The 24,546-nt window shown below is 33.0% G+C and overlaps 2 protein-coding genes across 5 annotated transcripts; both read left to right on the top strand.

Moving 5' to 3' along the window:
- Nucleotides 1-4,342: 4,342 nt before the first annotated feature.
- HEN4 (RNA-binding KH domain-containing protein) lies at nucleotides 4,343-11,275 on the top strand. 2 transcript variants are annotated; one of them, XM_022280989.2, is made up of 7 exons: nucleotides 4,345-5,227; nucleotides 6,328-6,771; nucleotides 6,892-7,167; nucleotides 8,379-8,681; nucleotides 8,775-8,857; nucleotides 9,968-10,079; nucleotides 11,015-11,275. In XM_022280989.2, the coding sequence occupies exons 1-7, from the start codon at nucleotides 4,592-4,594 to the stop codon at nucleotides 11,150-11,152; spliced, it is 1,992 nt and encodes a 663-aa protein (XP_022136681.1). In that variant the 5' UTR covers nucleotides 4,345-4,591; the 3' UTR covers nucleotides 11,153-11,275. The 2 variants fall into 2 exon arrangements, with proteins under 2 accessions (XP_087979312.1, XP_022136681.1); XM_088123186.1 differs by lacking the exon at nucleotides 8,775-8,857 and having other exon boundaries at nucleotides 4,343-5,227.
- A 1,076-nt stretch (nucleotides 11,276-12,351) lies between these two features.
- Nucleotides 12,352-17,447, top strand: LOC111008345 (GATA transcription factor 19). Of its 3 annotated transcripts, none has more exons than XM_022281005.2 (7): nucleotides 12,354-13,474; nucleotides 14,073-14,156; nucleotides 14,263-14,396; nucleotides 15,100-15,219; nucleotides 15,468-15,573; nucleotides 16,325-16,396; nucleotides 16,731-17,447. In XM_022281005.2, exons 1-7 carry the CDS (start codon nucleotides 13,133-13,135, stop codon nucleotides 16,800-16,802), a joined length of 930 nt encoding a protein of 309 aa, XP_022136697.1. In that variant the 5' UTR covers nucleotides 12,354-13,132; the 3' UTR covers nucleotides 16,803-17,447. The 3 variants fall into 3 exon arrangements, with proteins under 3 accessions (XP_087979400.1, XP_022136697.1, XP_022136698.1); XM_022281006.2 differs by having other exon boundaries at nucleotides 12,356-13,462; XM_088123274.1 differs by lacking the exon at nucleotides 16,325-16,396 and having other exon boundaries at nucleotides 12,352-13,474.
- Nucleotides 17,448-24,546: the final 7,099 nt, after the last annotated feature.

The raw sequence follows: 24,546 nt of genomic DNA, 5'->3' as shown, positions 1-24,546 counted from the left end.
CCATTTTTTCTCATAATGTTTTTGTTTTTATTTTTCTTCTTCTTCTTTTGACACTCCCTAACAAATCTCTTTCCCACTATGAAGCATTGACATTAGTTGATTAGGTTAAAACATTATTTTACAATTATATGAACCCTTATTTCTTTAACTCTAAATCATTATTACTATTATATAATATAATATCATGCTGAATATATAATTAAATTGGTTTGCAAAATCCTAACACAAATTTTATACACAATCCTCATCCTCAAGAACTGTTCTTGAGGTGGAAAATGAACTCAATAAAAAAAAAGATGAAAAATTCTTTAATCCAGAGCTATGACAATATTTCTATAAATTTATTGAGTCTACTGTTGGGTTGAAACCGTGATCGAAAAAAATATAAGTTTTTTTTGCCTAAATTTCTCTCTCTTAAATTTTCATCCCGAATGTTTACGATTAGTTCTCTTTCCAAAATTTTCATCTTTATATATATATTTTTTATTTTCTTTTGTTCTAACACATCACTCTCATTTTTTTCGATCTTTAAACACTTAATAGTTTCTTGGAACTACTCTCTCTTTCAAATTTTGCATTTTTTTTTAATAAAAGAAAGCAAAATTAAAGAAAGGTAAAGTCTCCAATTTCACTTTTTATATAACTTTTCTCTCTTTCTAATATATTTTTCACACTATCCATATTCAAACTTCTCTCCCTCTAAATTTGTTCTCTTTCAATTTACTATGATTTATATTTATTTTTTCTAACAAATATATTTCAAACTTTTTTTTGTCTAAATTTTTCTCACTATATTTTTCTTTCTTTCTATTGGACTTTACTCTCTCTAAACTTTTTTTTTTGTCTTTTTTATCTCTTAAAATTCTCTCTCCAAAGTTTCTCTTTAAAAAGTTTCTTTTCTATCTCTTTAAACTTTTATTTTCACGTCTCCACGTTAAAGATGACATAAATTCCAGTAAGGTTGGGTCCGTCTCCACGTTAAAGATGACATAAATTCCAGTAAGGTTGGGTCCGTCCTACTCGAATAGGGAATATATTTCCCACCCTGCCACAACCTCGTCCTTAATTCTATTTTTTAAATAACTAATACATATTTTATTAACGGTTTTACTAAATTATGAATAAAATATAAAATATTTTTTTAAACTAATTATTTATACTGATAAATTAGAAATTTTCAGTAAAATATATATATTATTCTTTTTATTCTTTAAAATTTAAAATTAATTACTAAACCGGTAATTTTCCCGTGGGAGATCTCTGTCCACAAATGAGGACTTCCTCAACATGGACCTCGATTCTCGAAATTGGAGAACGGGGTTGAGACAATAATTAAAAATTTACACGAGCACGAGGATAAGAGATGACATCCAAAACTCCTGCCACACATCGTTTTCATCTCTACGTTACATAGATTTTTTATTCTCTAACATATCTCTTCAACTTCCTAACTTTTTAAAAACAAAAAATAATAATGGTGATCAAACATGTTGGATTTTTTGTTTTTAAAAAACGAAAAACAAAATATAGTTATGAAGCATATATGGCTTTTGTTTTTTCGAAACAAAAAACTAAAAGTAGAAAATAAAAAAACTAAAAACTAAAAACTAAAATCTTTTCAAGTAATAGTTTTTGATTCTAACCACCTTGGGGTTGACGTGTGATTGATAAGGGCCCATGTAAATAATAAAAAGACTGACGGTAAAAAGACTGACTTAGAGATAATGTTTGGATGAGGTGTTTTGAAAATTTATTTTCACAAATGTTTAATATTTACAAATTTAACATTTTTATATTTCTGAATTTAAAACTTTTTCCAAATGTGAAATTTACCCTTATTTATGACATTTATATTTATTATAATTAGTTTTTTTTTAAATTTAAATGTAAAAGATTTAATATTCCAAATTTGATTTTCCTAACATTTAAATCATTGTAGCCCCAAATCAATTATTCTCATAATCCCTTAATTTACTCTTCAATATATTCTAACCAAAGAATGAAATTTATTACAAAATATTTTTTCATTTCATTCCAATTGTATACATTAATATAATAGACAAGCCAAAAACACATACATGTTAACAGAAGCGGTGGAGTACAGCACCCTAGATGACGAGAGTCCAGTAGTCGAAAGCATGACTAGCTTACGCTCTGACCCAAGTAGCATGGGGCACGTGGAATCTCGTGTGAATCACCAAGACCACCTTGCAAGGCTAAATACTTCTGGGTGATCGATAGTGAAGTAGTACCGTGAGGAAATGGTGAAAAGAACCCCCATGAGGAAGTAAAATAGAACATGAAACCGTAAGCTTCCAAGCAACGGGAGGAGACCAGGACTCTGATTGTGTGCCTGTTGAAGAATGAGTCGGCTACACAACATAAAAGTAAATCATTATAACAACAACATAAACTTTATATCCGGCTACCATTCTAACATAAACTTATATGGAGATATAAACTATATTTGGCTATAACTATAAGTGTTGACTATAGTATTAAGAATCGGTTCACCAAATTCAAGCTCAGATAAACTTATATATGAGCTATAAAATATATACGACTATATCCCACTATAATTAACAAACAAAGCAAATAAACTACATAGTTAAATAACACACTAACATATGCTAAAAAAAATCCATAGACTAGGATAATCCCCCATATTGAAAAGATGTTCTTAACAATACCCCAGACTCGAACACCCAAAATCGAAAATCAGAAGCAAACCTAAAAGTTTTAAAAATTAAACGGTAGAAAACAGGCTACCAAACAATTGTGAAAAGCGAGCAAATCGAAAAGGGGCTGCTTGCTTTAGACGATAATGACAGAAAACGAAGAAGACGAGGAGACGGCTTGCCAGAAACAATAGTGAAAAGCCAGACGGGCTGCTGCCGACGAGGGAACGGATAAAATGGAGGAAAAAATTGTTTTTTTTTATGAAGAAGACGAAGAACCAGCAGAACCGGCGACTGGTAGTTGTTTTCGGATGAAAAGATGAAGAGATTTGGGTATTTTTTACTTTAGGGAAGTGAAAAGTTGCATAAAATTAGAGATTTAAAATTTAACTTCCCAAATCAACCATTCCACCATTCCGAATTTCCATAATTTAATTATATTTAAATGTATATAAAAAAATATATTGGTAAATCGTTGATGAATTTCATTTAAAGGGTTTATTTTAAGAAAAAAAATGTAAATTTTGTAGAATGAATCTATTTATGAAATTATAATCTCTAAAAAACCTATCAATGTACTAATCGCGAATACTTATTATTTTCAGTTAAATTATAGATCTATGACTTATGAGACATTTTTTTTTTAAATTGAGAACCTATTAAACACAAACTTGAAAGTTCGTAGATTTGTTAGATGTTTTATTTTTTATTTTTTAAAGTTTAGTCTCAAAGACCCCAAATTTATAATTTAACCATTATTTCATAATTTCTTACCTAATAAACTAGTAAACAAAAGATGAAAAATAAGTGAGAGACAATAAGCACAAACGGCTGCGAGTCTATGACATTGGACTTGCAATTCCAATGGCTTAGCCATTGGAATTTTCGCATCCTTCAATTTTTTTCTCAAGCAATCTTTTTTTATAATTCAGGAGTCGACGGTCCTCTGATCTCCAACTCCTATAATAGTTCAACTTAAAAAAAAAAAGCCTAATATGAAGTTACTACTTGGTAAACAGATCCAGCATTAGTAGTTTTTAATTAATAATTAAAATTGTGTAGTTTTTTAGTATTAAATTAAAATTGTAATTTATAGAATTAATAATTAAAATCCGTAGATGGACATTATTTTAAAACATAAATAAATATAATATTCATATGAGTCAAGAAACTTATCCTTCTTTCAATTGAAAAGTAAAATGATAACAAAATTTTCAATATAATCATAATCATAATTCAACAATAAAAAGTAAAGTAAAATGATAACAAAATTTTCAATGTAATCATAATCATAATTCAACAATAAAGAGATATATTCGAATTGAAAGTTCAAATTCTCACGACCTAAATTAATCTAAAAGATTTTTAATGAAAAGAATTAGAATGGTTGGAAAATTAACTTTATACACCATCAGGTTGAAAAACGAGAGGAACATTAAAAAAATCTCTCTCTTTTTATGGAATTAAAAATTGCAACTTTGTACTTCATCCCCAATATTTTGGAAAATTTTAACTTCAAAAATTACCCCTTTTATTTATTTACTCATTAATATTTGGAAAATTCCATTATTAGGTAAAAAATTTATCCACTCCTAAATTCCCAATTTAATTTGTAAATCGGAAAAAATAAATAAAAGATAGAAGGCGAATCCAGTGTAATGCGCGCAGCGGCTCTACCGTGCGCCTTCGAGTCTTCTCTTTCGGGTAATCAATCTTCCACCCAAAAACCCTATTTTTCCGTCTTCTCTCTGCTCCACTCTTTCTGTAACAGTCGCAGAAAACCCGAAAAGTTTATTCGATTTTCAGTTGAGATTGTTCTTCCAAATTTATTTGTAATTATTGTAGACTTGTAGTCAGTTTCTGGAGAGAGAATTTGGCGTGCGTTCTTCATAAGCAGAGGGATTGAGAGAGTGATGGGAAGTAACTTTCCCTCTCTTTCAGTGAAGCGAGCGGCGGCGGCGCGCACTGGAATGGCCGATACATACGCGGGTATGGCGAATGGGTCCTCGAAGTCGAAGAGGTCCAAGAAACCTCCGCCACTCATCATTCCTCCAGGCCATATTGCTTTTCGAATGCTCTGCCACGCTTCGCGAATTGGTGGGGTGATTGGGAAGTCGGGTTTTGTGATAAAGCAACTTCAGCTGTCTACCGGAGCGAAGATCCGTGTTGAGGAAGCTCCGAGCGAATCGCCGGACCGGGTTGTTACTGTGATTGGGCCGCCCGCGCTTACCTCCAGGGTGTTGCTGGATCAAAAACATGGCGATTCTGGGGTCAGTGGGGAAGAAGTCGAGGCGTCCAAGGCTCAAGAAGCGCTTTTGAAGGTGTTTGAGAGGATTTTGGAGGTCGCGGCGGAGAGTGAGGGCGTTGGAATTGGCGCTGAAGTTGGAGTTGTTTCTTGTAGATTATTGGCGGAGGTAGCTCAGGTTGGGTCAGTTATAGGCAAAGGGGGGAAAGTCGTGGAGAAGATAAGAAAGGAGAGTGGTTGTAAGATTAGGGTCTTGACAGATAACTTGCCGGCTTGTGCAGGACCTTCTGACGAGATGATTGAGGTAAATGTTTTTCTTTCTTTTGGTTTTCATATCGTTGCGAGGTTTGAGTTTGTCTCTTAGGTTGGAGGTCTCTATAGTTATGAAGGGGGATTTTAGTTCTGGTTATGGGTTTTTGAACAGAATGGACGCGATAGTAGATGCATTTACGGGTTTTATTTTGTGGCATTGAAGAAGAATCCGTAGAAATTCTCATAGGTGAAGCAAGTCAAATCCATTTTCAGACAAAGAAGATAAAAAAAAACGATAGTGGCTAGCGGGCGGATGAAGAATGATCGAGATACTTCAATCCAGCCACTTTTTAGGAGTTGATTTTGGCTTGAGAAAAAGTAGGTTCATTGCATATGTTGAATTCAAACTCCTAAATTTGGTATGGGCTTGTGTAGCCCTGGAACTTGGTTAGTGAGAAGAACTAAAGTAGCTAGATCAGGATGCAGTTTCGTTCATGATATTTCTATGGAGAGAAATCTCCTTTTAGAGCAACTGAACAGTTTTATTCTACATTTCTTTTGATAATTTTTTTGATAGTATGCTAGTTGTCTTTCATGGTGGGATATTCCATTTTCTGTTATTTTTTCTTGTCGTGTGTGTGTGAACATATGACCTGGTTCGTGAGAAGAAAGAAGGTAGGTAGATAAATCTGCAGCTTTACCCCTGTTCTTTTTTTTTAAGGAAAATTTCGTTTGGGCCAATGCAATTATTTCATTTTCCTTTCTTGATTGTGTAGGCCAAATTTTATATGGACTTTCACTTAATATTTTATGGTTTTTATTACTCTTTGTGAATTGTGATAGGCTGTCAAGCACATCTTGACTTTCATAAAATATGTTCCATTTTGTAGGTTCTTCTCGTACAAAAGGGTTTTTTTTTTTTTTTTTTTTTTTGAGGAGTAGTTATTGCAATCACGACATGTGTGTTTGAGGGGCTTCTCACAAGTCACGTCATTTTACCTCTTTCATGTTATGTTTATTATCATAGGATATATATATTTAATTAAGAACATTCCCTGGAATATCTAGGAGGTGTTGATATCTGCTGAACTCTGTAGTTAAAGTAAGCCAACCATGTATCTGCTGCTATGAATATACTACTGTTTCTGGCAGATAGAAGGGGATGTTTTGGCTATCAAGAAAGCACTTCTTGCTGTATCTCGCCGTCTTCAAGACTGTCCTCCAAGTGAAAAAACGAGGACAGTTGCAAGCAGACCTGCTGAAGCAGTCATCCATGAGACTTTACCTGATCTACATATGGACCATATTTTTCAGAGGCATTCAATTCTGCCCATCATGCCTAGCAGTTCAAGCATTTTTGCTTCAGGAATCCATTCGCAGTCTATGGATGCTGATGTGCTGTCCCCAGTTGACACAACAGTTACACAGCAGGAAGTTGTTTTTAAGATTCTTTGTGCCAATGACAGGATTGGGGGTGTGATTGGCAAGGGTGGTTCAATTGTTAGAGCACTTCAGAATGAATCTGGTGCTACTGTAAGTGTTGGACCATCAGTAGCTGGTTGTGATGAGAGATTGATAAGCATTACTGCTTCTGAGGTGTGACATCCTTTTGTATTCTTTTACCAATCTGATTTTCTTTATACACTTACAATCCCTTGTGTACTGTATGTACTGACATTATTTTTCTTTTAATATCTTTTGTTTCATCTTGGGAAGAACATTGAATCGCGATACTCGCCAGCACAAAAGGCTGTTGTTCTTGTTTTCTCTAGGTCTGTAGATGTGGGATTTGAGAATGGGCAAGGCATGAGCTCAAATAAGGGATCACCTGTTGTGGCACGGCTTGTTGTTCCATCAAATCAAGTTGGTTGTGTGTTGGGAAAAGGAGGTGTTATCATTTCTGAAATCAGGAAGGTCACATTAACGAACATATCAATAATATCAAGTGATCAGGTCCCAAAGTGTGCCTCAGAGAATGATGAAATAGTACAGGTGAGAATGAAAGACATCTTGTTTTTCCTGGTGATAAATTCTTTACTCCTTCACCATCCTTACTTTCTATGGACACAGCCGTTTTTTAAATGTCGGTAAGTGAACTTAATAGCAATTTTGAGAAGTATTTTTGACTTGGTTGAATGTTTCGGAGTTTATTAGATTACTAGGACGCTTAAACATCTTTATTTTCAATGTTCTGTTAAAAATGTTAGTTATGCTGGTACAGGAAAGCCAAATCATACCAGTTTTAATAGTTTTTTTGGAATTTTGGTTCATGGTAGTTTTTGGACTTTCCTCTTGGTGATCATGGGGTGGGTATGAGTAACATAAATTGTTAAATCAAATTTCACATGGTGGACAAGAACTTGATTTTGCTTGTTGAACTGGTTGGGATTAAGTTTGAGATTATTGTTAGTTTATCTTCAATTATATATATGTTTAATAATGTTAAAAATTGAATTAAAACCTGAAGTTTTTTTGTCAGTTGTTATTATTGTCTATTTGCTTAAGCTTTTATAGTTGTAATTGATTCTTATTAAAAAAGTATTACGTGTATGCCACCAGAATGATTTTAACACTAGAGGACTGTTTTTTGCTTTCTTGGTTAATCTATTCTTAAGAAAAAAAGTGATTTTAACTTCTGGAATTAATTTTGCTTGTGCGTACACCAACTTGACCATTTTTTAGCTCCGAGTATGAACTGAATTGCGAGCTTTCTTTTTACTACATGCATGACATGCTCAGATATGATTGGCAGATGTGCTTGATCCTTGGGCAGCGACTATCATATGTTGTCCTTAAAATATTGCTAGTATTTGTTTTCCCAATCATTAAGAAATGTGTGCATGTTCATTTTTCTAAAGCATGAAAATTCTGTATCCCATCTGTCCGTATATTTTTAATGGAAACATCTCTGTGCTTTTATTACCTCGTATGATATGTTTTTCTCAGCATTTTTTGTTATTGGAAGCGGGTCAGGGACCAGGGACTTCTGCTGTATGTGCAGTGTGCTTCATGATCAAATAGTTTTAAGAGAAGCTCGTGACTAACTAACACTATGACTTAGAATTACAACTCCCATTCATGCGCAAAGAAAAATGATTCACTATGCATTAATAATGGATTAACAGATGTGATGCCAAACTTTTCAATAAAGCATGGCTTGTTCTCCTTTTATTTCTAGTGATTTCATATTTGCATTTTGACAGATTTCAGGTGAGTTTTCAAATGTTCAAGATGCATTGTACAATGTTACTGGTCGACTGCGGGATAACCTTTTCTCTAGTATTCTAAGTAACTCTGGAACAAGGAATGGTGCTGGTTCCTCCATATATCCTGAGACCAGTCCATATGGAAGACTGAGGGATCCTGCACCTCCAGTACGAACTACTCCGGTTGGCTCTTCGCATAGTAGCTTTATACAACATACTACAACTCAAAGTACGGATGACTTGTGCATCTCTCACAGTTTAGACAGTCCATCATCACCGGTGTTATGGGCATCACAACAGGTAGATTTTCTTTACCACATCCCCCTAAAAAAATGAAACTGGTTTTGTCTAGGCCAATTCGGATTATCAGGTTCACTATGTAAATGTTTGCAGTCTTTATCTGGAGAAAATTCTAGGGCCTTTCTGGATGCTGTCAGGGGGGTGCCATCCCATAGGGGTGGAGTACAACTTGGCAGGTTGGTAACACACATTCTTGTCCATTTGACAGCTGGAATATCTTTGAATTTTAAAAATATGGGCGATGGATGGGCATAGAACAATTCTTTGATTCCTTCCTCTAATTTTTGATCTGGATCAAAAATTTGATTACTTGGCTGGTCTTGTTGGATATGTCTTATCCTGATATCATTTATTTTCAACGGACATAGGAGCCAAGAACCATCAAATTTAATGTTGACTGGATTTCCTTGCATGTATTGAACTTGTGGTGTAATTGGCATATGATGGGCATGCTGATGTTTCTTTGCTTGCCAAAATTTATTGTGACATTTTATTATGAACTAAGAAGTACGGACACGTGACACGGATACGACACGACACGGATACGGCTACATGTAAATTTCAAAAAAAGTAGGACACGACACGTTGGGGACACGTTAATTTTTTATATGATTTTTAATTAATATTTAAACAAAAATTATATATATATATAAGAAAACCTAACTCTAGCCATAATTTTTCTCTCATAATCAAGAAGATCTAATTTTCATCTTGGATTTCCCTCTTCCCACTTAATAGTCTAACCATAGTTTTTATTTGTTTCGTCACAACCTGCTACATCCTACTTCTTTTTCTTCTTTTTCTCGCCTCCTCTCCTCTCCTCCTTTCTAAATACTGTCACCTCTTCTTCCTTCTTATTTGTTCACCTATCTTCTATAAGTTTGGGGTATACATGACTTTTGGGTTCTTTTTTATTTGGTTTCTAGAGAAGAAAGAAAACCTATAGCTTGTTCGTCGGTTGATGAAGAAGAAATAAGAAAACTAGGTAAAAAGAAAAAAAGAAAAAAAAGGACCCTTGCGTGTCCCCAACGGGTCCCATTTTTTAAAAATAAAAAATAAACATTTAATTTTGGACACGTGTCCGTGTCTGACACCGACACTTCGCCATTTTAAGTGTGTCTGTGCTACCTAGATTATGAAGTATATGCAGTTATTGAAGTTTTGTAGCTGAAGAAAGCTACTGGTTGCTACCTTGCTGTATAGGGAAAATTGAAAAGTCTAGTATTTTAAGATGATATATCTGATTGTCATTTCAAGTCTTCTACATTTTTCTTCTCTGTTGGCAGTGGGAACAAAACTGCTATAGTGACGAACACGACTGTAGAAATTGCAGTTCCCGAAGATGTTATCAGTTTAGTGTATGGAGAGAATGGCACAAATTTGGCCCGTCTAAGACAGGTAAAATGCGTGCTTCAAATATGGGGTTTATAATTTGATGATGAACTTCACTAATCTTGGTTATGGTTCTTAAGCTATCTAAAGTAGATTTGGGTTTGTAAAGTTGGTTTTTTCTCCCATAAAAAATAAATTAAAGCATCGCAACGTAATTCGTTTGGAACTGAAAATAGTATTTAGCTAGTGATAAGAGTTCGTTAAAACCACCGTTTTGAAAGCCATGCCTCATCCACTAGCTTTTGGAAATATGGATGGTGGATGAGTATATAATAACCCTCCTATCTTTAGAGCCAATTAGAAGGTCTTTGTCTTTGTAAAAAAACTTGTTTGGTCTGAATTGGGTTATATATTTTTGGTCAGATTGGAAATTTAGTCCATGTTAATTAAATGGATGATGATGTGAGATAAACGTTGGTTGATTTGACATGTAAAGGCAGAGAAGGAAGTGGATGGCGAGATAAAATATAGTATGTGCAACTTTTCGAACCGACATGTCAAATCAACCCGCATTTGGTCAATAACATAATTGAAACCTTAAATAGGCATGGGTATCAAAGTTTCGAGTCTTGATTATTTAATTATGTTTTTTGTTAGAAAGAAAAATGTGCTCAGGTTTGTGCCTATTCAAGTTCATGAAAAGCATCCTTTTGGTGTGCCTTTCTCGAGGCTTCTCCTTCCCTATTTGCTCCTTTTCCCATTTCTATTTCGTTCTACACACAATGCACCATCTATCATTTTGATCTCTCTTTGTTGTTCTGAGAAACTTTGAAAAAATCATATGATTAAAAGAATCATTCTTTTTGCTGCGTCTCAATTTGATCACATCCACTTGAACTGCTGTCTTGCTTTGTTTAAACGATAGTGTACAGTGATTTACAATTTACAAATACTTCACAAACTGGCATTTGTTAAATCACTCTGGTTTTCTGCTGTATCAGATATCTGGTGCGAAGGTGATGGTGCATGAACCCGACCCCATAACAAACGATCGACTCATCGTCATATCTGGAACGCCCGATGAAACCCAGGCAGCGCAAAGCCTCCTCCACGCCTTCATTCTCACCGGATCTTCATGACAAGTTTGGCTCGAAATTTTTCTAGATAGCTTTTTGAATCCCTCCCGGAAAATATTGTACACTAAAATTCAACTCGGGGCGGTATGTGTTTATTCTAATAGGAAAGGCTATTTGGCTTCATAATTCTTCCATGGTTATAGATTTCTGCAGGTGAGACGTCAAAAGGACAAAAAGATGACCCAGCTGACCTCAAAAAGTATTCTTCTATGCTTCTGAAAGATGGAACATGTCTTCTTTGAGCGTTTTTTTTTTCCATCATATTATCAGAGCACTGTAATATTAAAATTTTGGTTTAAATCTCACCCCAAACTTTTAAAAGAAAAATAACTTCCTTATATATGCAACTTTTCCACTTGGTCGGGGTGAATCACCCGGATCTTGAATCTAACTAGTAGGGCAATTCCTGAATATATGTTGATCAATATTCAGGAAGAGATCGAGAATCTTGATCTTTGCCAACATCATTTTTGTTTTTGAACATTAGACAATGTATTGAATTTTTGGTATATTTGTTGGTGTACCAAAAAAAAAAAAATGATTTGGACTAATAATTACTTATTTAAGTTTTAAAGATTAAAATTGAGGTTTCAATATTAAAGTGAATAACCTGGATCAAAATAAAATAAATTATTTAAGTCAGTTTAGAGATTAAAATAAAATAAACCTTTACTTAGAAGGATGTAAATTGATTTAAGTTGCTTTTAAAATATCAGGGAAGGAAGTCGATTAAATATTTAAGCCAATATATATTTTTTGTTTAGAAAAAAAGAAAAAAGGAAAAAGAAATATATATCTTATTCTCTTTAATTTATCAACTATGTTCCGATTGTTATGCACTTTACACGTTCAACATATTTGAAATATTTTAAGATTTTAGTATTATTTTATAAGATTCTTTATGGACATAGTCATAACTTAATTTGTCTAAATTTTATATAAAAAAATGTTAATGGGTCAAAATATTTATTTACTGTCTAATTTATCATTTAAACTTCTACCAATTTATTATGTTACGTAAACTTGTCTCCCAATAATTATAACATTTATCAATAAAGAATATTTGATTAAATGGAAACATTTTAAATTATAGGAATTGAGATTAAAATTATACTCGAACCACTTGACCAATAGTTGGTGATTTAAAAGATTATCAATGGACGGTTAATAATATAATTGTTGGATGTATTCAAAATTTATAGAAATATGAAATATCATAGCAAACAAAGAGACACGATGAAGGCCTGCGCCTCCGCCATTACGCGATCTGCAAGCGAAAGGGAAGCAACTGTTTCTCGCTGCTTTTCCATCTTCGGCTATGTCTTCTCTTCTCGCCGGCGCTGTTTCGCCGCCGGTTTCTCCGATGAAGAATGAAAATGGCCTCTTCTTGCCCTTCAACTACAGCTGAACGGAACCGAGTGGCATCCACCGTAAAAACCCGCAAGTTTCAAGGTCATTTTCAGCCCTTGTCATCTCCTCCCTCGCGATTCTCCTCCCACGTTATCTTCTTCCTTTTTTCGGATGAATTCAGATTCCCGTTTTGCCACTTCAGCCTTCCATTTTCATCTTCCTGCTGATACTCCACCACTTTCGACCTCCACTACTGCTTCTTCTTCTGCGTTCGGATGTTTCGTTCGATTTTCTAGGGTTTTCTCCTTTGCTCGGGGGCATTTGGTGGGGTTGAATTTGGACTGGGAATCGGTAGCTTTACTTGATTTTCAGTTTTTGTTGTTTCTAGTCTGTGTTTTGGTTTTTAGGCGGGGTTAATTAATTAATTCCCCCTTTGTATAGAGCTTTCCTGTTTGGAATTTGAAATCCAAGCCTTTGTGAATTGTCTGTTTCTCGGCTGGGATTTCTTCTTTCAGAATTCTTCTGCCGACCTTTTCGATAATCCATTGTGTTTGGCCTATAATTTTTTTGGGGACTTTTTGGTTCCTTGTTAAATTAGCGTCTTCTCGGCCTTCCTGTGTGATGCTATAAGAAATGCCGGAATCCAATTTCCAAGACGCGATGTACGGTTCCGGAGCCATGAACAACGGTGGCCGGGATTTGGATAACATTCAGAACCGAGTGGGTGATGAAGAAGACGACGTCACCGGCGGGGAAGAGTCCATTGACAACCCTCAGATGCGCTTCGAAGACTCCGGAGGAATAAGCGGCTCGGTCTCGGTGATGAACCGAGTTCAGGATATTGTTCCCGCGACATATGTTTCCGGCTCCGATTACAACCCATTGACTGGAAACGGCGCCGACCAGCTTACGCTGTCGTTCCGGGGGGAGGTTTATGCTTTTGATTCTGTCTCGCCTGACAAGGTTTGGTTTTCAGTTGGGTGTCCATAATCTTCGTAAATTGTGCATTACGTTCTGTAATTATTCTGCCACTTGCTGAAGATTTTACTATTTGAAAATTTGAAGTTGGGTTTGGCTAATTTGCGAACGGTACGATGATAAATGTTGGAGTGGTGTGAAAAAGTTGATCTATACCATACTCATGCTTACTTATGGAGTGCAACTTCCAGCTCGTTTTACAATAATGATTTTGTTGTAGTTTATTCAAATTGGGAAGTGTTGATGTAAAAGGTATCGTAAGAGTGCTGGGTTAAAGGATTTTCTAATGTTCAGAGAAGGGGTATAATTTTATGATCCTACAGGGAGCTTCCTGTATTATGTTGCTGTAGTTTACTTCTCTATGAATCTATGATCACTGAAAGTTTGTGTCTCTTACAAGAAATAAAGATGATGAATAATGAAGAGATTGTGTGAGCTGAACTTGAGACAATGATTGCCAAATTAGAATTAGGAAACGTTTGGTGTGATGTCCACATATGCCATGCAATTCCGTCTAAAGGAGTTGTTTTGAGGTTCTAGTACATGAATATGAACTTGAGGGATTTTGAAGCTTTTTCCTGGTTAAATTTGACAGGTGCAAGCCGTGCTTTTGCTTTTAGGTGGATACGAAATTCCTTCTGGTATTCCTGCTGTTGGAAATGTACCCATCAACCAGCAGGTGCAAACTATTATTTGAATGGTCTACCCTCCAGATATTGATTTAAATCATCGGGTGCTGTGCTGTTGATTTTCTACCACACTCAGTTCTGTTGTAATTCTTACAGGGTACCGATGGCCTTCCTATCAGGTCAGTTCAACCACAAAGAGCTGCTTCGTTGAGTAGGTTTAGAGAGAAGAGAAAGGAAAGGTGTTTTGAGAAGAAAATTCGGTACAATGTGCGAAAAGAAGTTGCACTCAGGTATATAAAGTAGAATTGACGTTGGGAAGATAGTAGGGTTTATCCTGTCCAAAGAAAATAGTAGGTATTAGTATAATAAAATATCTGTTGGGTCAAAATGAGATTTTCTTAAACATTCCTCAGGTTTGTGGCAGGTGACGTTTCAATTTCAAATCTTCAGATAAGGAAGGTTAAGAAAGTTTCTGATGTAGGAAATGTTTTATTGATATTAATTATAGGTTTTATGGATGTTGAATGGGCTGTTCGTAATATTAAGAACATATTCTTGAATGAAAGACAATAAGAGCTATTGATGGAAAGGAAATTACAACGTGTGAATAAGTTAGAAGTTGATAGGAACAACTTTTCGTATTTTTATTTTAATTATAATATTTCTAATAACTTTCAGGAAAAATAGGAGGAATTTATAACTGTGATGATCTTTGCAGAAAGCATATTTTAGTGTACTTATACATTTTCACTAATTCAATGTTGTTTCTGTTACATGCCATTCAATATGATGTTTATCCATCTCCTTCATTATCCAGAGTATATTTTCTAAATTACTTTGTCGCATTATTCCCATCTTGTTGTCTGTAGTGCTCAGCGTATGATAGTTAAAGAATTTAAACTAACTATAATCAAATACTCAAATCATGGAAGGAGAGAAAAGACGATTTTATTCTTGAGACTTGATCTAACAACTCTTGTCTGGACTCATCAGAATGCAGCGGAAGAAGGGCCAGTTTATATCCTCTAAAGCTATTTCAGATGGAGTGGGCTCATCTTCAGTTTTGGCTCAGACGTTGGATTCTGGACAAGATGATGGCATGTTGGAAACTTCGTAAGTATTTATCGATCCTCACAAGTCCCATTTTATAATATTAAATAACTCTGAGTATCATCAGCGTGTCCTCCAACTCATTCTCTTTTCAATTTCTCCTGATGATTCTATTAATATATGCTTGAGTTGCCAGTTGGTTTTGCATCCAACTGGAATATCAAAATGCTCAATTCTCATTCAGACCAGAATATTCAGTTTTTCTTTTAATTTAAAGTTTTTAATATTGTCTTCCATTATTCTTAATGCAGATGTACTCATTGTGGAATCAGTTCAAAATCTACACCAATGATGCGTCGTGGACCAGCTGGCCCGAGGACTCTGTGCAACGCATGTGGGCTCAAGTGGGCCAATAAGGTTTGTTTGTTAATATGAGTTTGTCCTTTAGGTGATATAACATCATCCATGAAATGATTTACTGTTTTCTTGGGCTGAAACTTGCATGGTACTTTGGAGTTTAATGATTGGGTAAAGTATGGGTGTCTAACATTTCATTGTCAAATGTGCTATGTTTGTGGTTCTGATCTAGAAGGTGCTTTCAGTTGGTGGATGCTGGTTTTAAGTTAGATTTTTCAGATCAGTCTTTGTTTTCAAATTTTCATTGGTTAGGAAGGAAAGTTAATACAAACTAGACCTTACGGAGTTTTGAGAATTGCTTATGTTGTAGCATTACAATTTTTCATTGTTAGCCTTTTCTTTTAGTTTGGCTCCTTTTGTTAGGTTTTCTTTGTATGCCCTTTTGTAATTATTTCATTTGTCTCGATGAAAGCTCAACTTATCATTAAAAAGAAAAAGTATACATTCCATATGGTTTATGATGAAGGTAAAAAACTGGTTTCGGTAAAAGTAATTTCTTTTTGTCGATATCTTTGAGGCATGCCGGTAGAAAGATTTGCATACTATGAGGTATCCTGGATTCTAACTTTGTTCTTGACTATTGAGTTCCACCACACCACCTTTTGCCTTGAAATATTTAGTAGGCAGTTAAGTTCATAGAATATTTGGGTTTTTTCCCTGGATTTTTTCGTATGAGCTTTTTCGATTGTGTTTCTCAATGGATGTATTTTTTTTTCCTTGAGTTCTCATTAGTGAACTTTGAATGCGATAGGGAATTTTGAGGGATCTTTCCAAGGTTTCAAACGTTGGTATTCAGGAACCCTTTGTGAAGGAGACTGAACAGGTAGACGTTTTAACTCAAGTTTAAAAGGAATCAATAATTAAAAATAAACAGCTAATTTAAAAAATTATAATAAAAAAGCATGAAAACAATAAACTACTTCCATGCATTTTAATACTGTTTCTGCTTTGTGTTATTTCTTATTCCGAAAACTGCTTAAGAAATTGTTCCAATCTTCTGCAGAAGAAGAGAGAGAAAAACTATTGTTATGTAAAAACAGAAAATCGTTATTAAACATGGCTGTCAAACATTCTAGGAGTTAGGAAAGTTCGGTTTTTTGTTCGCCATGAAAACGTTAATCTGTGGTCTTAAACTATCCATTTTTTTCTTATACCAGAGCGATGGGGAAGCAAATGAATCCGACACTGGAATCAATGTGGATATTCTCAGTTCTAATGGTGATAAATAGGCCATAAACCACAATATGGAGATGTACAGAGCTGATTATAACTCTCTGCTAAGTGCCTGCTGATTGAAGTTGGAGCATTTGGGTATTCCAACAAATTATATGGAAATTCATACTCTGCTCTAAACTGCACTTTAGAGGAGAGAGTATAAGAAGAACCAAAAGCAGTAAATGAATTGCTTCCCCATTTGTAACCAATCAATCAAATCAGATTTCCAAAGCTGAAAATGGATGGATGGGATTCAGATGGGAAGAATGAGGGGAGCTGAAAGATCTTGCTGCACTCTCCAATGGCTTTTTGGTCAAAGAAGAAGAAGAAGCTGCTCAGTTCTCATAAGAACTGAAGGCTCTGATCAAAGGCTGATGAGATGAGTTGCCTCCACTTGAGGATATATATGAAATTAGTAAGTTATGTTATTCTTCTTCTACAATGTTTGGTTAAGGTGTAATCTTCCCTATGTAAAAGGGCAATTAAATGCTTCAGATCCATTGTTTTTAGCTTATTTTTATATACTTTTCACTATTATTTTTCTTAGATAAAGCCTAGAAGTAAATAATAGTGTAACATCTGACCTTTTAGTAGGGGTATTTTAGTTGCTTTGTATTGAAGGGAAAATTGGTATATTTATTTATTTATTTTTTTTTTAATTTTTTGAGTTCAAAAAATTGGTTTTTTGATTGAGAGTATATGTCTTAACTGATTGAACTATATTTAAGTTGACATCTTCTCTCGTGAGTCGTGATTTTATAAGTTGAAAGGTCTCAAGAATTGATTTGGATTATTTATTTTAGGGGTTTGTTTTCTAAAATTCATAAAGCCTAGGTTGAAATATAGTTTGAGACATTTAATTGGTCGGATGGTCGGAGGATGCTTAACTCTCTATAATTTGTTCTTTTAAATTTTCAGAATGGAAAATTTATATATTTAAAAAGTTAGAAGGTAGAATTTCCATCCAATTTTTGAAAAATTATACATAATAAAAAGTTTTTAATATAAATTATTAGTACATTTCAATTTAACGAGGAAAATATCATAAATGAGAAAAAATTCAAAAATTATACATAATAAAAAAGTTTTAATATAAATTTATTAGTGCATTCCAATTTAATGAGAGAAATATCATAAGATAGAGATAAATGAGGGAAAAATAAAAATGAATTGATTAAAATAGTCACGTTTTTTTAAAATAGTCACGTTTTTAAAACACCGACAGTAAACGGGATGTTTTAAAAGTATATAGTTAAAATGAAGAAAAGTTTGACTCTAATTGATATTTTGAAAGTAAATGATCAAAATGAATCCATGTTTGTTTTTTTCCCTCAATTAAATTATTTATAAATAGCAGGTTCTAAAATGACTTAAATAATGCCTATAGCTAACTATAAAAGTTTTGAAAATTTTCAAATTACAAAAGATTTTTTTTTTCCCACCAATCTCCAATGTTAACCAAGCTCTAGTAAGCGCCACAACTTTTGAAAATCAGGCAAAAGAAAAAAAATAATAATAATAATAAAAAAAATAAAAAAAATTCATGGTGGCAATTTAGACGGTATTTAAATTATTTTTTACTTGTCATCTCCAAGTCCATAGATTTAACTTTCATAATGGATCGTTTTATAATGATACATCTCAATGAAAATAGTATTTTAATGGTCAAATTTAGATTCGATTCATTTTGATCTATGTAGCGTTCGTCTTGATCTATGTACTATCAATTTTAATTAATTTTAGTTCAAATATTTTTAAAATATTCATTTTTGTTCTCCAACTTTAAAAATGGTCATTTTAATCTCTATTTTCAAAATTCAATATAAATTCTACACATATCGGAAATTCTTTAATACAAAATCATGGTTACATTTTAAGAAATAGATTGATATTGAAATTGTAATAGAAAAAAATGATATTAAAAATAAAATTAAGGGACGATGACTTTTTAAAAGTATAGGGACAAAAACAAATATTTAAAAAATACAGGAGCTAAAAAATGAACTAAAAGTTAAAAATCCATGGATGGATCAAAATGAATCAAAGTTGAAAGTAAAGGAACCAAAATAATATTCAAACATGTAATAAACATTATTTTTTAAATTTATTTGGTATATTGATTGAGAGCTTGACTTATTAAGTTGATGAATATTATTGGTTTGTTTATCTTATTTAAAGTGAATTTGACATGTCTTTTAATTTAATCATTTTTTAAAATATTTTTTTAGTTAAATGCTTTTAATTATGCAAGCACTAACAAATTTGTTTGGTTATTGCTTTCTTTTTTAATTGGAAATTAAAAGTCCCATACAACAACCATTCTTTTTAGGTTTTTTTTATTGTTTTTATTTTTTAAATATGATTATTATTTATTTATGTTTTTCTTCTTTAAAACCCATTTGAATTGTTAAGCATAAATATATTAATTATTTAACATATCGGGAGAGGGGAAGAGAAAAGAAAGAGGCTAAGATCATCTCAAAAAAAGATATAATTGAACAGAATAGCAGAAAATCAAATGGGAAATTATAATATTATATATTAGCTATTGGAGATAATTAATATTCAAATTGTCACTTCGATTGCAAAATTAATTAATTAATTAATTTTTTTTAAGATGAGACAATAGTGAACCAATAAAACCATGGGATGTCCAATACAAAATTCAAATTAAAAATGATATAAATTAAGAACAATCGAATCTCGAAAATTGATCTATAGACATAAAAAAAGATATGGGTACAATAATTTATAGTGTTGATATTGTTTTCTGTTGAGCTCACAGATCGGGTCACGAGCTAACAAGGACGAACTCCGAGGTGTGATCTCAATGAAACTTGCACTGAGAACAAACATTTCGACGCCCATGTTAGAGTGAGCTCAAGATGTATCAAGTCGTTCTCGGAGAAATTGCGTACCTGAATCGAGGGGTGGAATGTCCCTTTTATCGGCAGGTGGGTGAGACAAAGCCGTTGGAGTCGTTCCGACCGACGGTTACAGCTGTTGGGTCTGAGGTCGAATTCCTCAGGTCGTTTGTTTAATATGGATTGTTCATCTCAACTCGACCTGAATCTAGTCGGCGAATATGGAGGGGAACTGAGTAGGTGCTTACACGTGTCGATTCTGATTTGACCATAGTAAAAATATTACTTATATGTGACGGGAAAATATAAATTGAAAATAAAAATAAGCTATAAAATTACCAAACACAATTATACTAAAGAGACAACACAAATGTATGTGTATAAATTGAAAAAACAAAGTCTTTTAAGTTGAAAAACGTTGGAGTGGAAGCAACACCATTTAAAAGTGTTTTGTGTTTAAGATAAAAGTTATTTTTAGAAAACTAGAATTTTCATTATAAAAAATTGACACGTTTATATAAAGAAAAATTTCAATTTTTTTTATAAGAAATAAAAGAAACACGAATTTTATAAACTTTTTCCTTTTAAAAAATTGATAAATTTGGCAAGTTTCACCTCACTTCTTCCGTCGGTATGTTTAAGAAATTGACAAAATATATTAAACAAAATAGGCAGAGAGGAGGTAGTGTTTAAAAAATTGGCAAAATAAATAGAAAATCGAGCTTGGAAAGGATTCGAACTTGGTTGGTCTTAAACACACAAAATAAATAGAAAGTTTGAAATGGGAAGGAATTCGAACCCGATCAGGGGAGCCCCGGACTATACATAAATCTATTCCAATTTGAACATAGTTTAACTGCCAAATCGAGCATAATTCGTTAAGACATCTATCTCTGACCAGAAGGTTATGAGTTCGAATCCCCACCCCCACGATGTTGTACAAAAAAAAAAGGATAATTAACATCTACTTATAGATGAAATAAAAAAAATTTAGAGTAAAAATTGACTCACGCTCCGAGAAATTCTCACTTTTTAAAAGTAGGCCAAAACTAATGAACTTTAACTTCTTTCCCCTATTAATATTAAATAAAATCTTTAATGCAAAAGGTTCAATAAAGTTACAATAATTCATTTCGAGTTATATAATAAGACTCTTGTAAAATTATGGAGCAAAATGAGGCACCACAAGTCACGAACAACGAGAAAATACGAGATTTGACAAAATATAAAATTCGAAATGGAAATTGAAATTGAAAATAGAAAACATAAATTTAGAAAATAAAACATAATTGCTATGAATTTTCCACCAAAATCCACTCCAATTTTTTCACTCACAAATTAACCATGAATTGTCACTATCTATAGGCAATTTGTACAACTATGACGTGTTACATTTGGACATTAATCATAGGTAGAAAATAGACACATGGGATATTGAGAATTTAGCACTTGGACATTCTTCAATTTGACACTTTGAAGACGTTAGGCAAATGAATACGTTGACACATGGATTAGATTTATTTATATATCTATATTTTTGACATCTAAGATTGGACATCTATTTTTGATAATGTTCGTAATAAAAACATTTTTTGGTTGGGAAGGTGATAGTAAGACCTTTTCCTTTGCAAAAATTTATTAATAAATAATAAGACTGTTTTCTTCCTGTACTAATAATGCCATACAACAAACATACATTAAATCTAAGCTTAGACCGAATTAATGTATTTTATACATATGAAGAAATAAATATTTTATTGATATAGTAATAATATAAAATTTTAATACATGAGAATATTAAAATATATTATGTTATTTAAAGATTCTATCCCAATTAATATATTTGAGGAAAATAAATATTTTATTAAATATATGAGGTATACTAATAAGATATTATTATTTATTTAAATGAGAATAAAATAACATTAAAATTTTAATATATGATACAAAAAATTCACCTTTAGCTTCTATCAACGGGACCAAGTCAAATATATATATATATATATTTTATGAGAAAATTATTTCCATAATTTTCCTAGTTCCTCTATCGTTTTTTAGGAAGGTTCCCACCAACTGTGGTTCGTTGTTCGAGTCATAGCAAGGAACATTTTACGGAGCATCAAATTTAGATTCTACAAAGTTATTTTTCTAATCCTATTCATAATTTAGTTTTAAATAGAAATTTAATGTCGATCCAATATTTCCAAATTGTTTAGAAAATCATAATTTCGTTGCAAAATGAATTGTTTGTTCCAATAGAGGCATGGTTAGGTTTGTTCATGACTCGTTTTCCAATGCCAAAGACATCTTTCCTTTTGTAGGATCACTCAAGGAATTGTCAGGAGAACAGATACTCGTGCAAGTTCCTTGGTGGTTTCTTTGTGTAAATATAATGAGAACCTGGCCTTATCTTATTTTACCTTTGAACATCGTCCAGTTAATTCGGACATAATGACATCACCTTCTTTGAGGTATAGTGGATTACCCATACGATTTGTGGTTACAGTGAGATTATTCCTCATCTAGTATCGCGAGTTTCATGAGGAAAGTTGGATCAACTCCTCTCTTGTCTTCGGGAAGGGCTAGGACGTTAACTCTGTTTTAGATTTGAGCATCCCTCCTGAATGGTATGAGTACTATGTGGATCCATGACTGGAAAGGTTATAGCTAGGATAGAGTCAAGTTTGAATCGTTGTTCCCCACAAATGATGTCAACTATTAAAACGTGATTTGAGGAGGTCAATCGAATTAGGTGGTCTGCGAATTAGACCCATTGAGTTGTGAACTGAATGTGACCTGCACAAAGGAAGAGTGTGCTAATACCGACGTGGTGCTGGCATAACACGCTCCGATGCTTAAGTCAATATAAAGACCGATCAAGGGAAAGGAAGAGATACAATAAAGATGTATTTAGTGAGAGAAGGGAAATTCGTACCCTTATTGCTCGGAGACCCTTGTATTTATAGGAGTACTTTGGTCACCTCTACAAGTAAATTTGGAAGGCAAGTTTGCATGCACCGTCACTCATAAGCTAACAAGGGGCTGAACTGGTGCGGGGTGGTGCTGCCAAGGCGGCGGTACAAAGCTAGGGCTTACGCTTCTAGTATGCTGGCTGTGGAGAGGGCGCGGCCTAGATGTTGGCTGCCAAGGGGTGCGACCATCGTGGCCGTGCGACCATTTGCAAAGGAGGGGGCGTGGCCAATATGGCTAGGCCTGAGGGACGGTTGCACGACCCTTTGAAGGGGGCATGGCCAATATGGTCGCACTTGAGACATGGTGCGGTCCTTCGAACTGCTCCCGACATTAGTTATTAAAAAAAGAACTACTAATTTTTTCAAACTCATTTGATAATTAGAACTATACAAGAAATAATAAAACTCATTTGATAATTAGAATATACAAGAAATATATATATATATATATATATATATATATATATATATATATAATTTCAAAAATATAATAGTTTCATAATTTAGTGCAGACATGGTTTCATACGAGATTTAAATTTGAGATTAAAATTTAAATTACAAGTTTGGTCCTAAATTTTGAAGGTTGTGTTTAATTAATAGACCCCTAAACTATAAAAAATATATAATATAGTTTTAAACTCTAAAAAATATCTAATATAGGTCGTTGAATTTTCAATTTTGTGTCCAATTGATTATAAACTTTGTAAATGTCTGAGATCTATTGAACACGAAGCTTCACCAAAAATTTGTAATTTTTTTTTCTCTCTCCCCTCTTTTCTACCGATTTAGTAAATGGTTGGTCAGAGGATTAGTTAGGGCTTGATTTATGAGAGCTTGATTTTCATGGAAAATAATTTTTTTTTCTTATATTTGTTTTGTTTTTCTGCAAACAGAAAGTTTAATAGAAGGCAATAATAATAAATAAAAAAACATCCTAATCTAAAATTCACTTAAAAAAAATATAAGCATAAATCAACGATATTTTATTTGACATCTACTAGTAAATAAAATAAAAAATTGACTCATGCTCCCAATTAATTAAAAATTAAAATTGGTCATGTTTTAAATATCATTCAAGTTTGGTACGCTCTTCTGTCCATAGATCACTACGGGGATCTAATATATGCTCAAGCTAATGAACTCAATTTTCTTTTATTTTTTTTCAGTATCAATATTGAATAAAATCTTTAATGCAAAAGTTGACTTTATTTTCTATAAAATTTCAATAATTCATCTTGAGTTACTTTTTTCTTGGAAGGTCTATACTAATAATACCCTAGAGCAAAGTTACATTAAATATAAGTTTTGATGGGTGGGGATGAAACTACGTTAAACTTCACATTAAAAGTATTAGCATCTGCATGCACGTTATATTTTTTATATTATAATAATAAAATTAGTATGTACTTTAAATTTATAAAAAAAATTCATGAGTTATTTAATTGATAAATTTATGTCATATTATTTATACTTATTGTAATTGTAAAAATCTAAGATGAAAAAAAAAATAATTATTAATAAAATATGTTAAAAACGAAAATGTTATGAAATATGTCAAACTAGTTTTAGTTTATATATGTATGCAATTCTTTAAAACCATGATGAAAATGATATCTAAAGGTAAAAATCTTTCCCATCTGCCTCAAGATTTCACATCCCATTTATGGTGGGATACGTCTTTGGAGAAAATGAACATCCCTACGTATTTAACTTCTCCATTTTACTTAGTATTAGTGTGATTTTTTTATTCACTATAATATTATTTTCTAAAAATATATTAAATTTTTTTATCAGTTCTACCTACGTGTTTGCTGTATTAAAAAAAAAATTTCGAAATTTAGATTTGAAATTTGCGGTGGAACCCACGTAATTAAATTACGATGTTATCAAATTCAAAATTAAGTCTAACATGAACTTAACCA

This window comes from Momordica charantia (genome assembly GCF_013281855.1).
Source record: "Momordica charantia cultivar OHB3-1 chromosome 4 unlocalized genomic scaffold, Mcharantia_2.0 BLBB01000004.1, whole genome shotgun sequence".
NCBI lineage: Eukaryota > Viridiplantae > Streptophyta > Magnoliopsida > Cucurbitales > Cucurbitaceae > Momordica > Momordica charantia.
The sequence above is the reverse complement of the archived record's forward strand: the minus strand, read 5'-3'. Positions and strand labels throughout refer to the sequence as shown.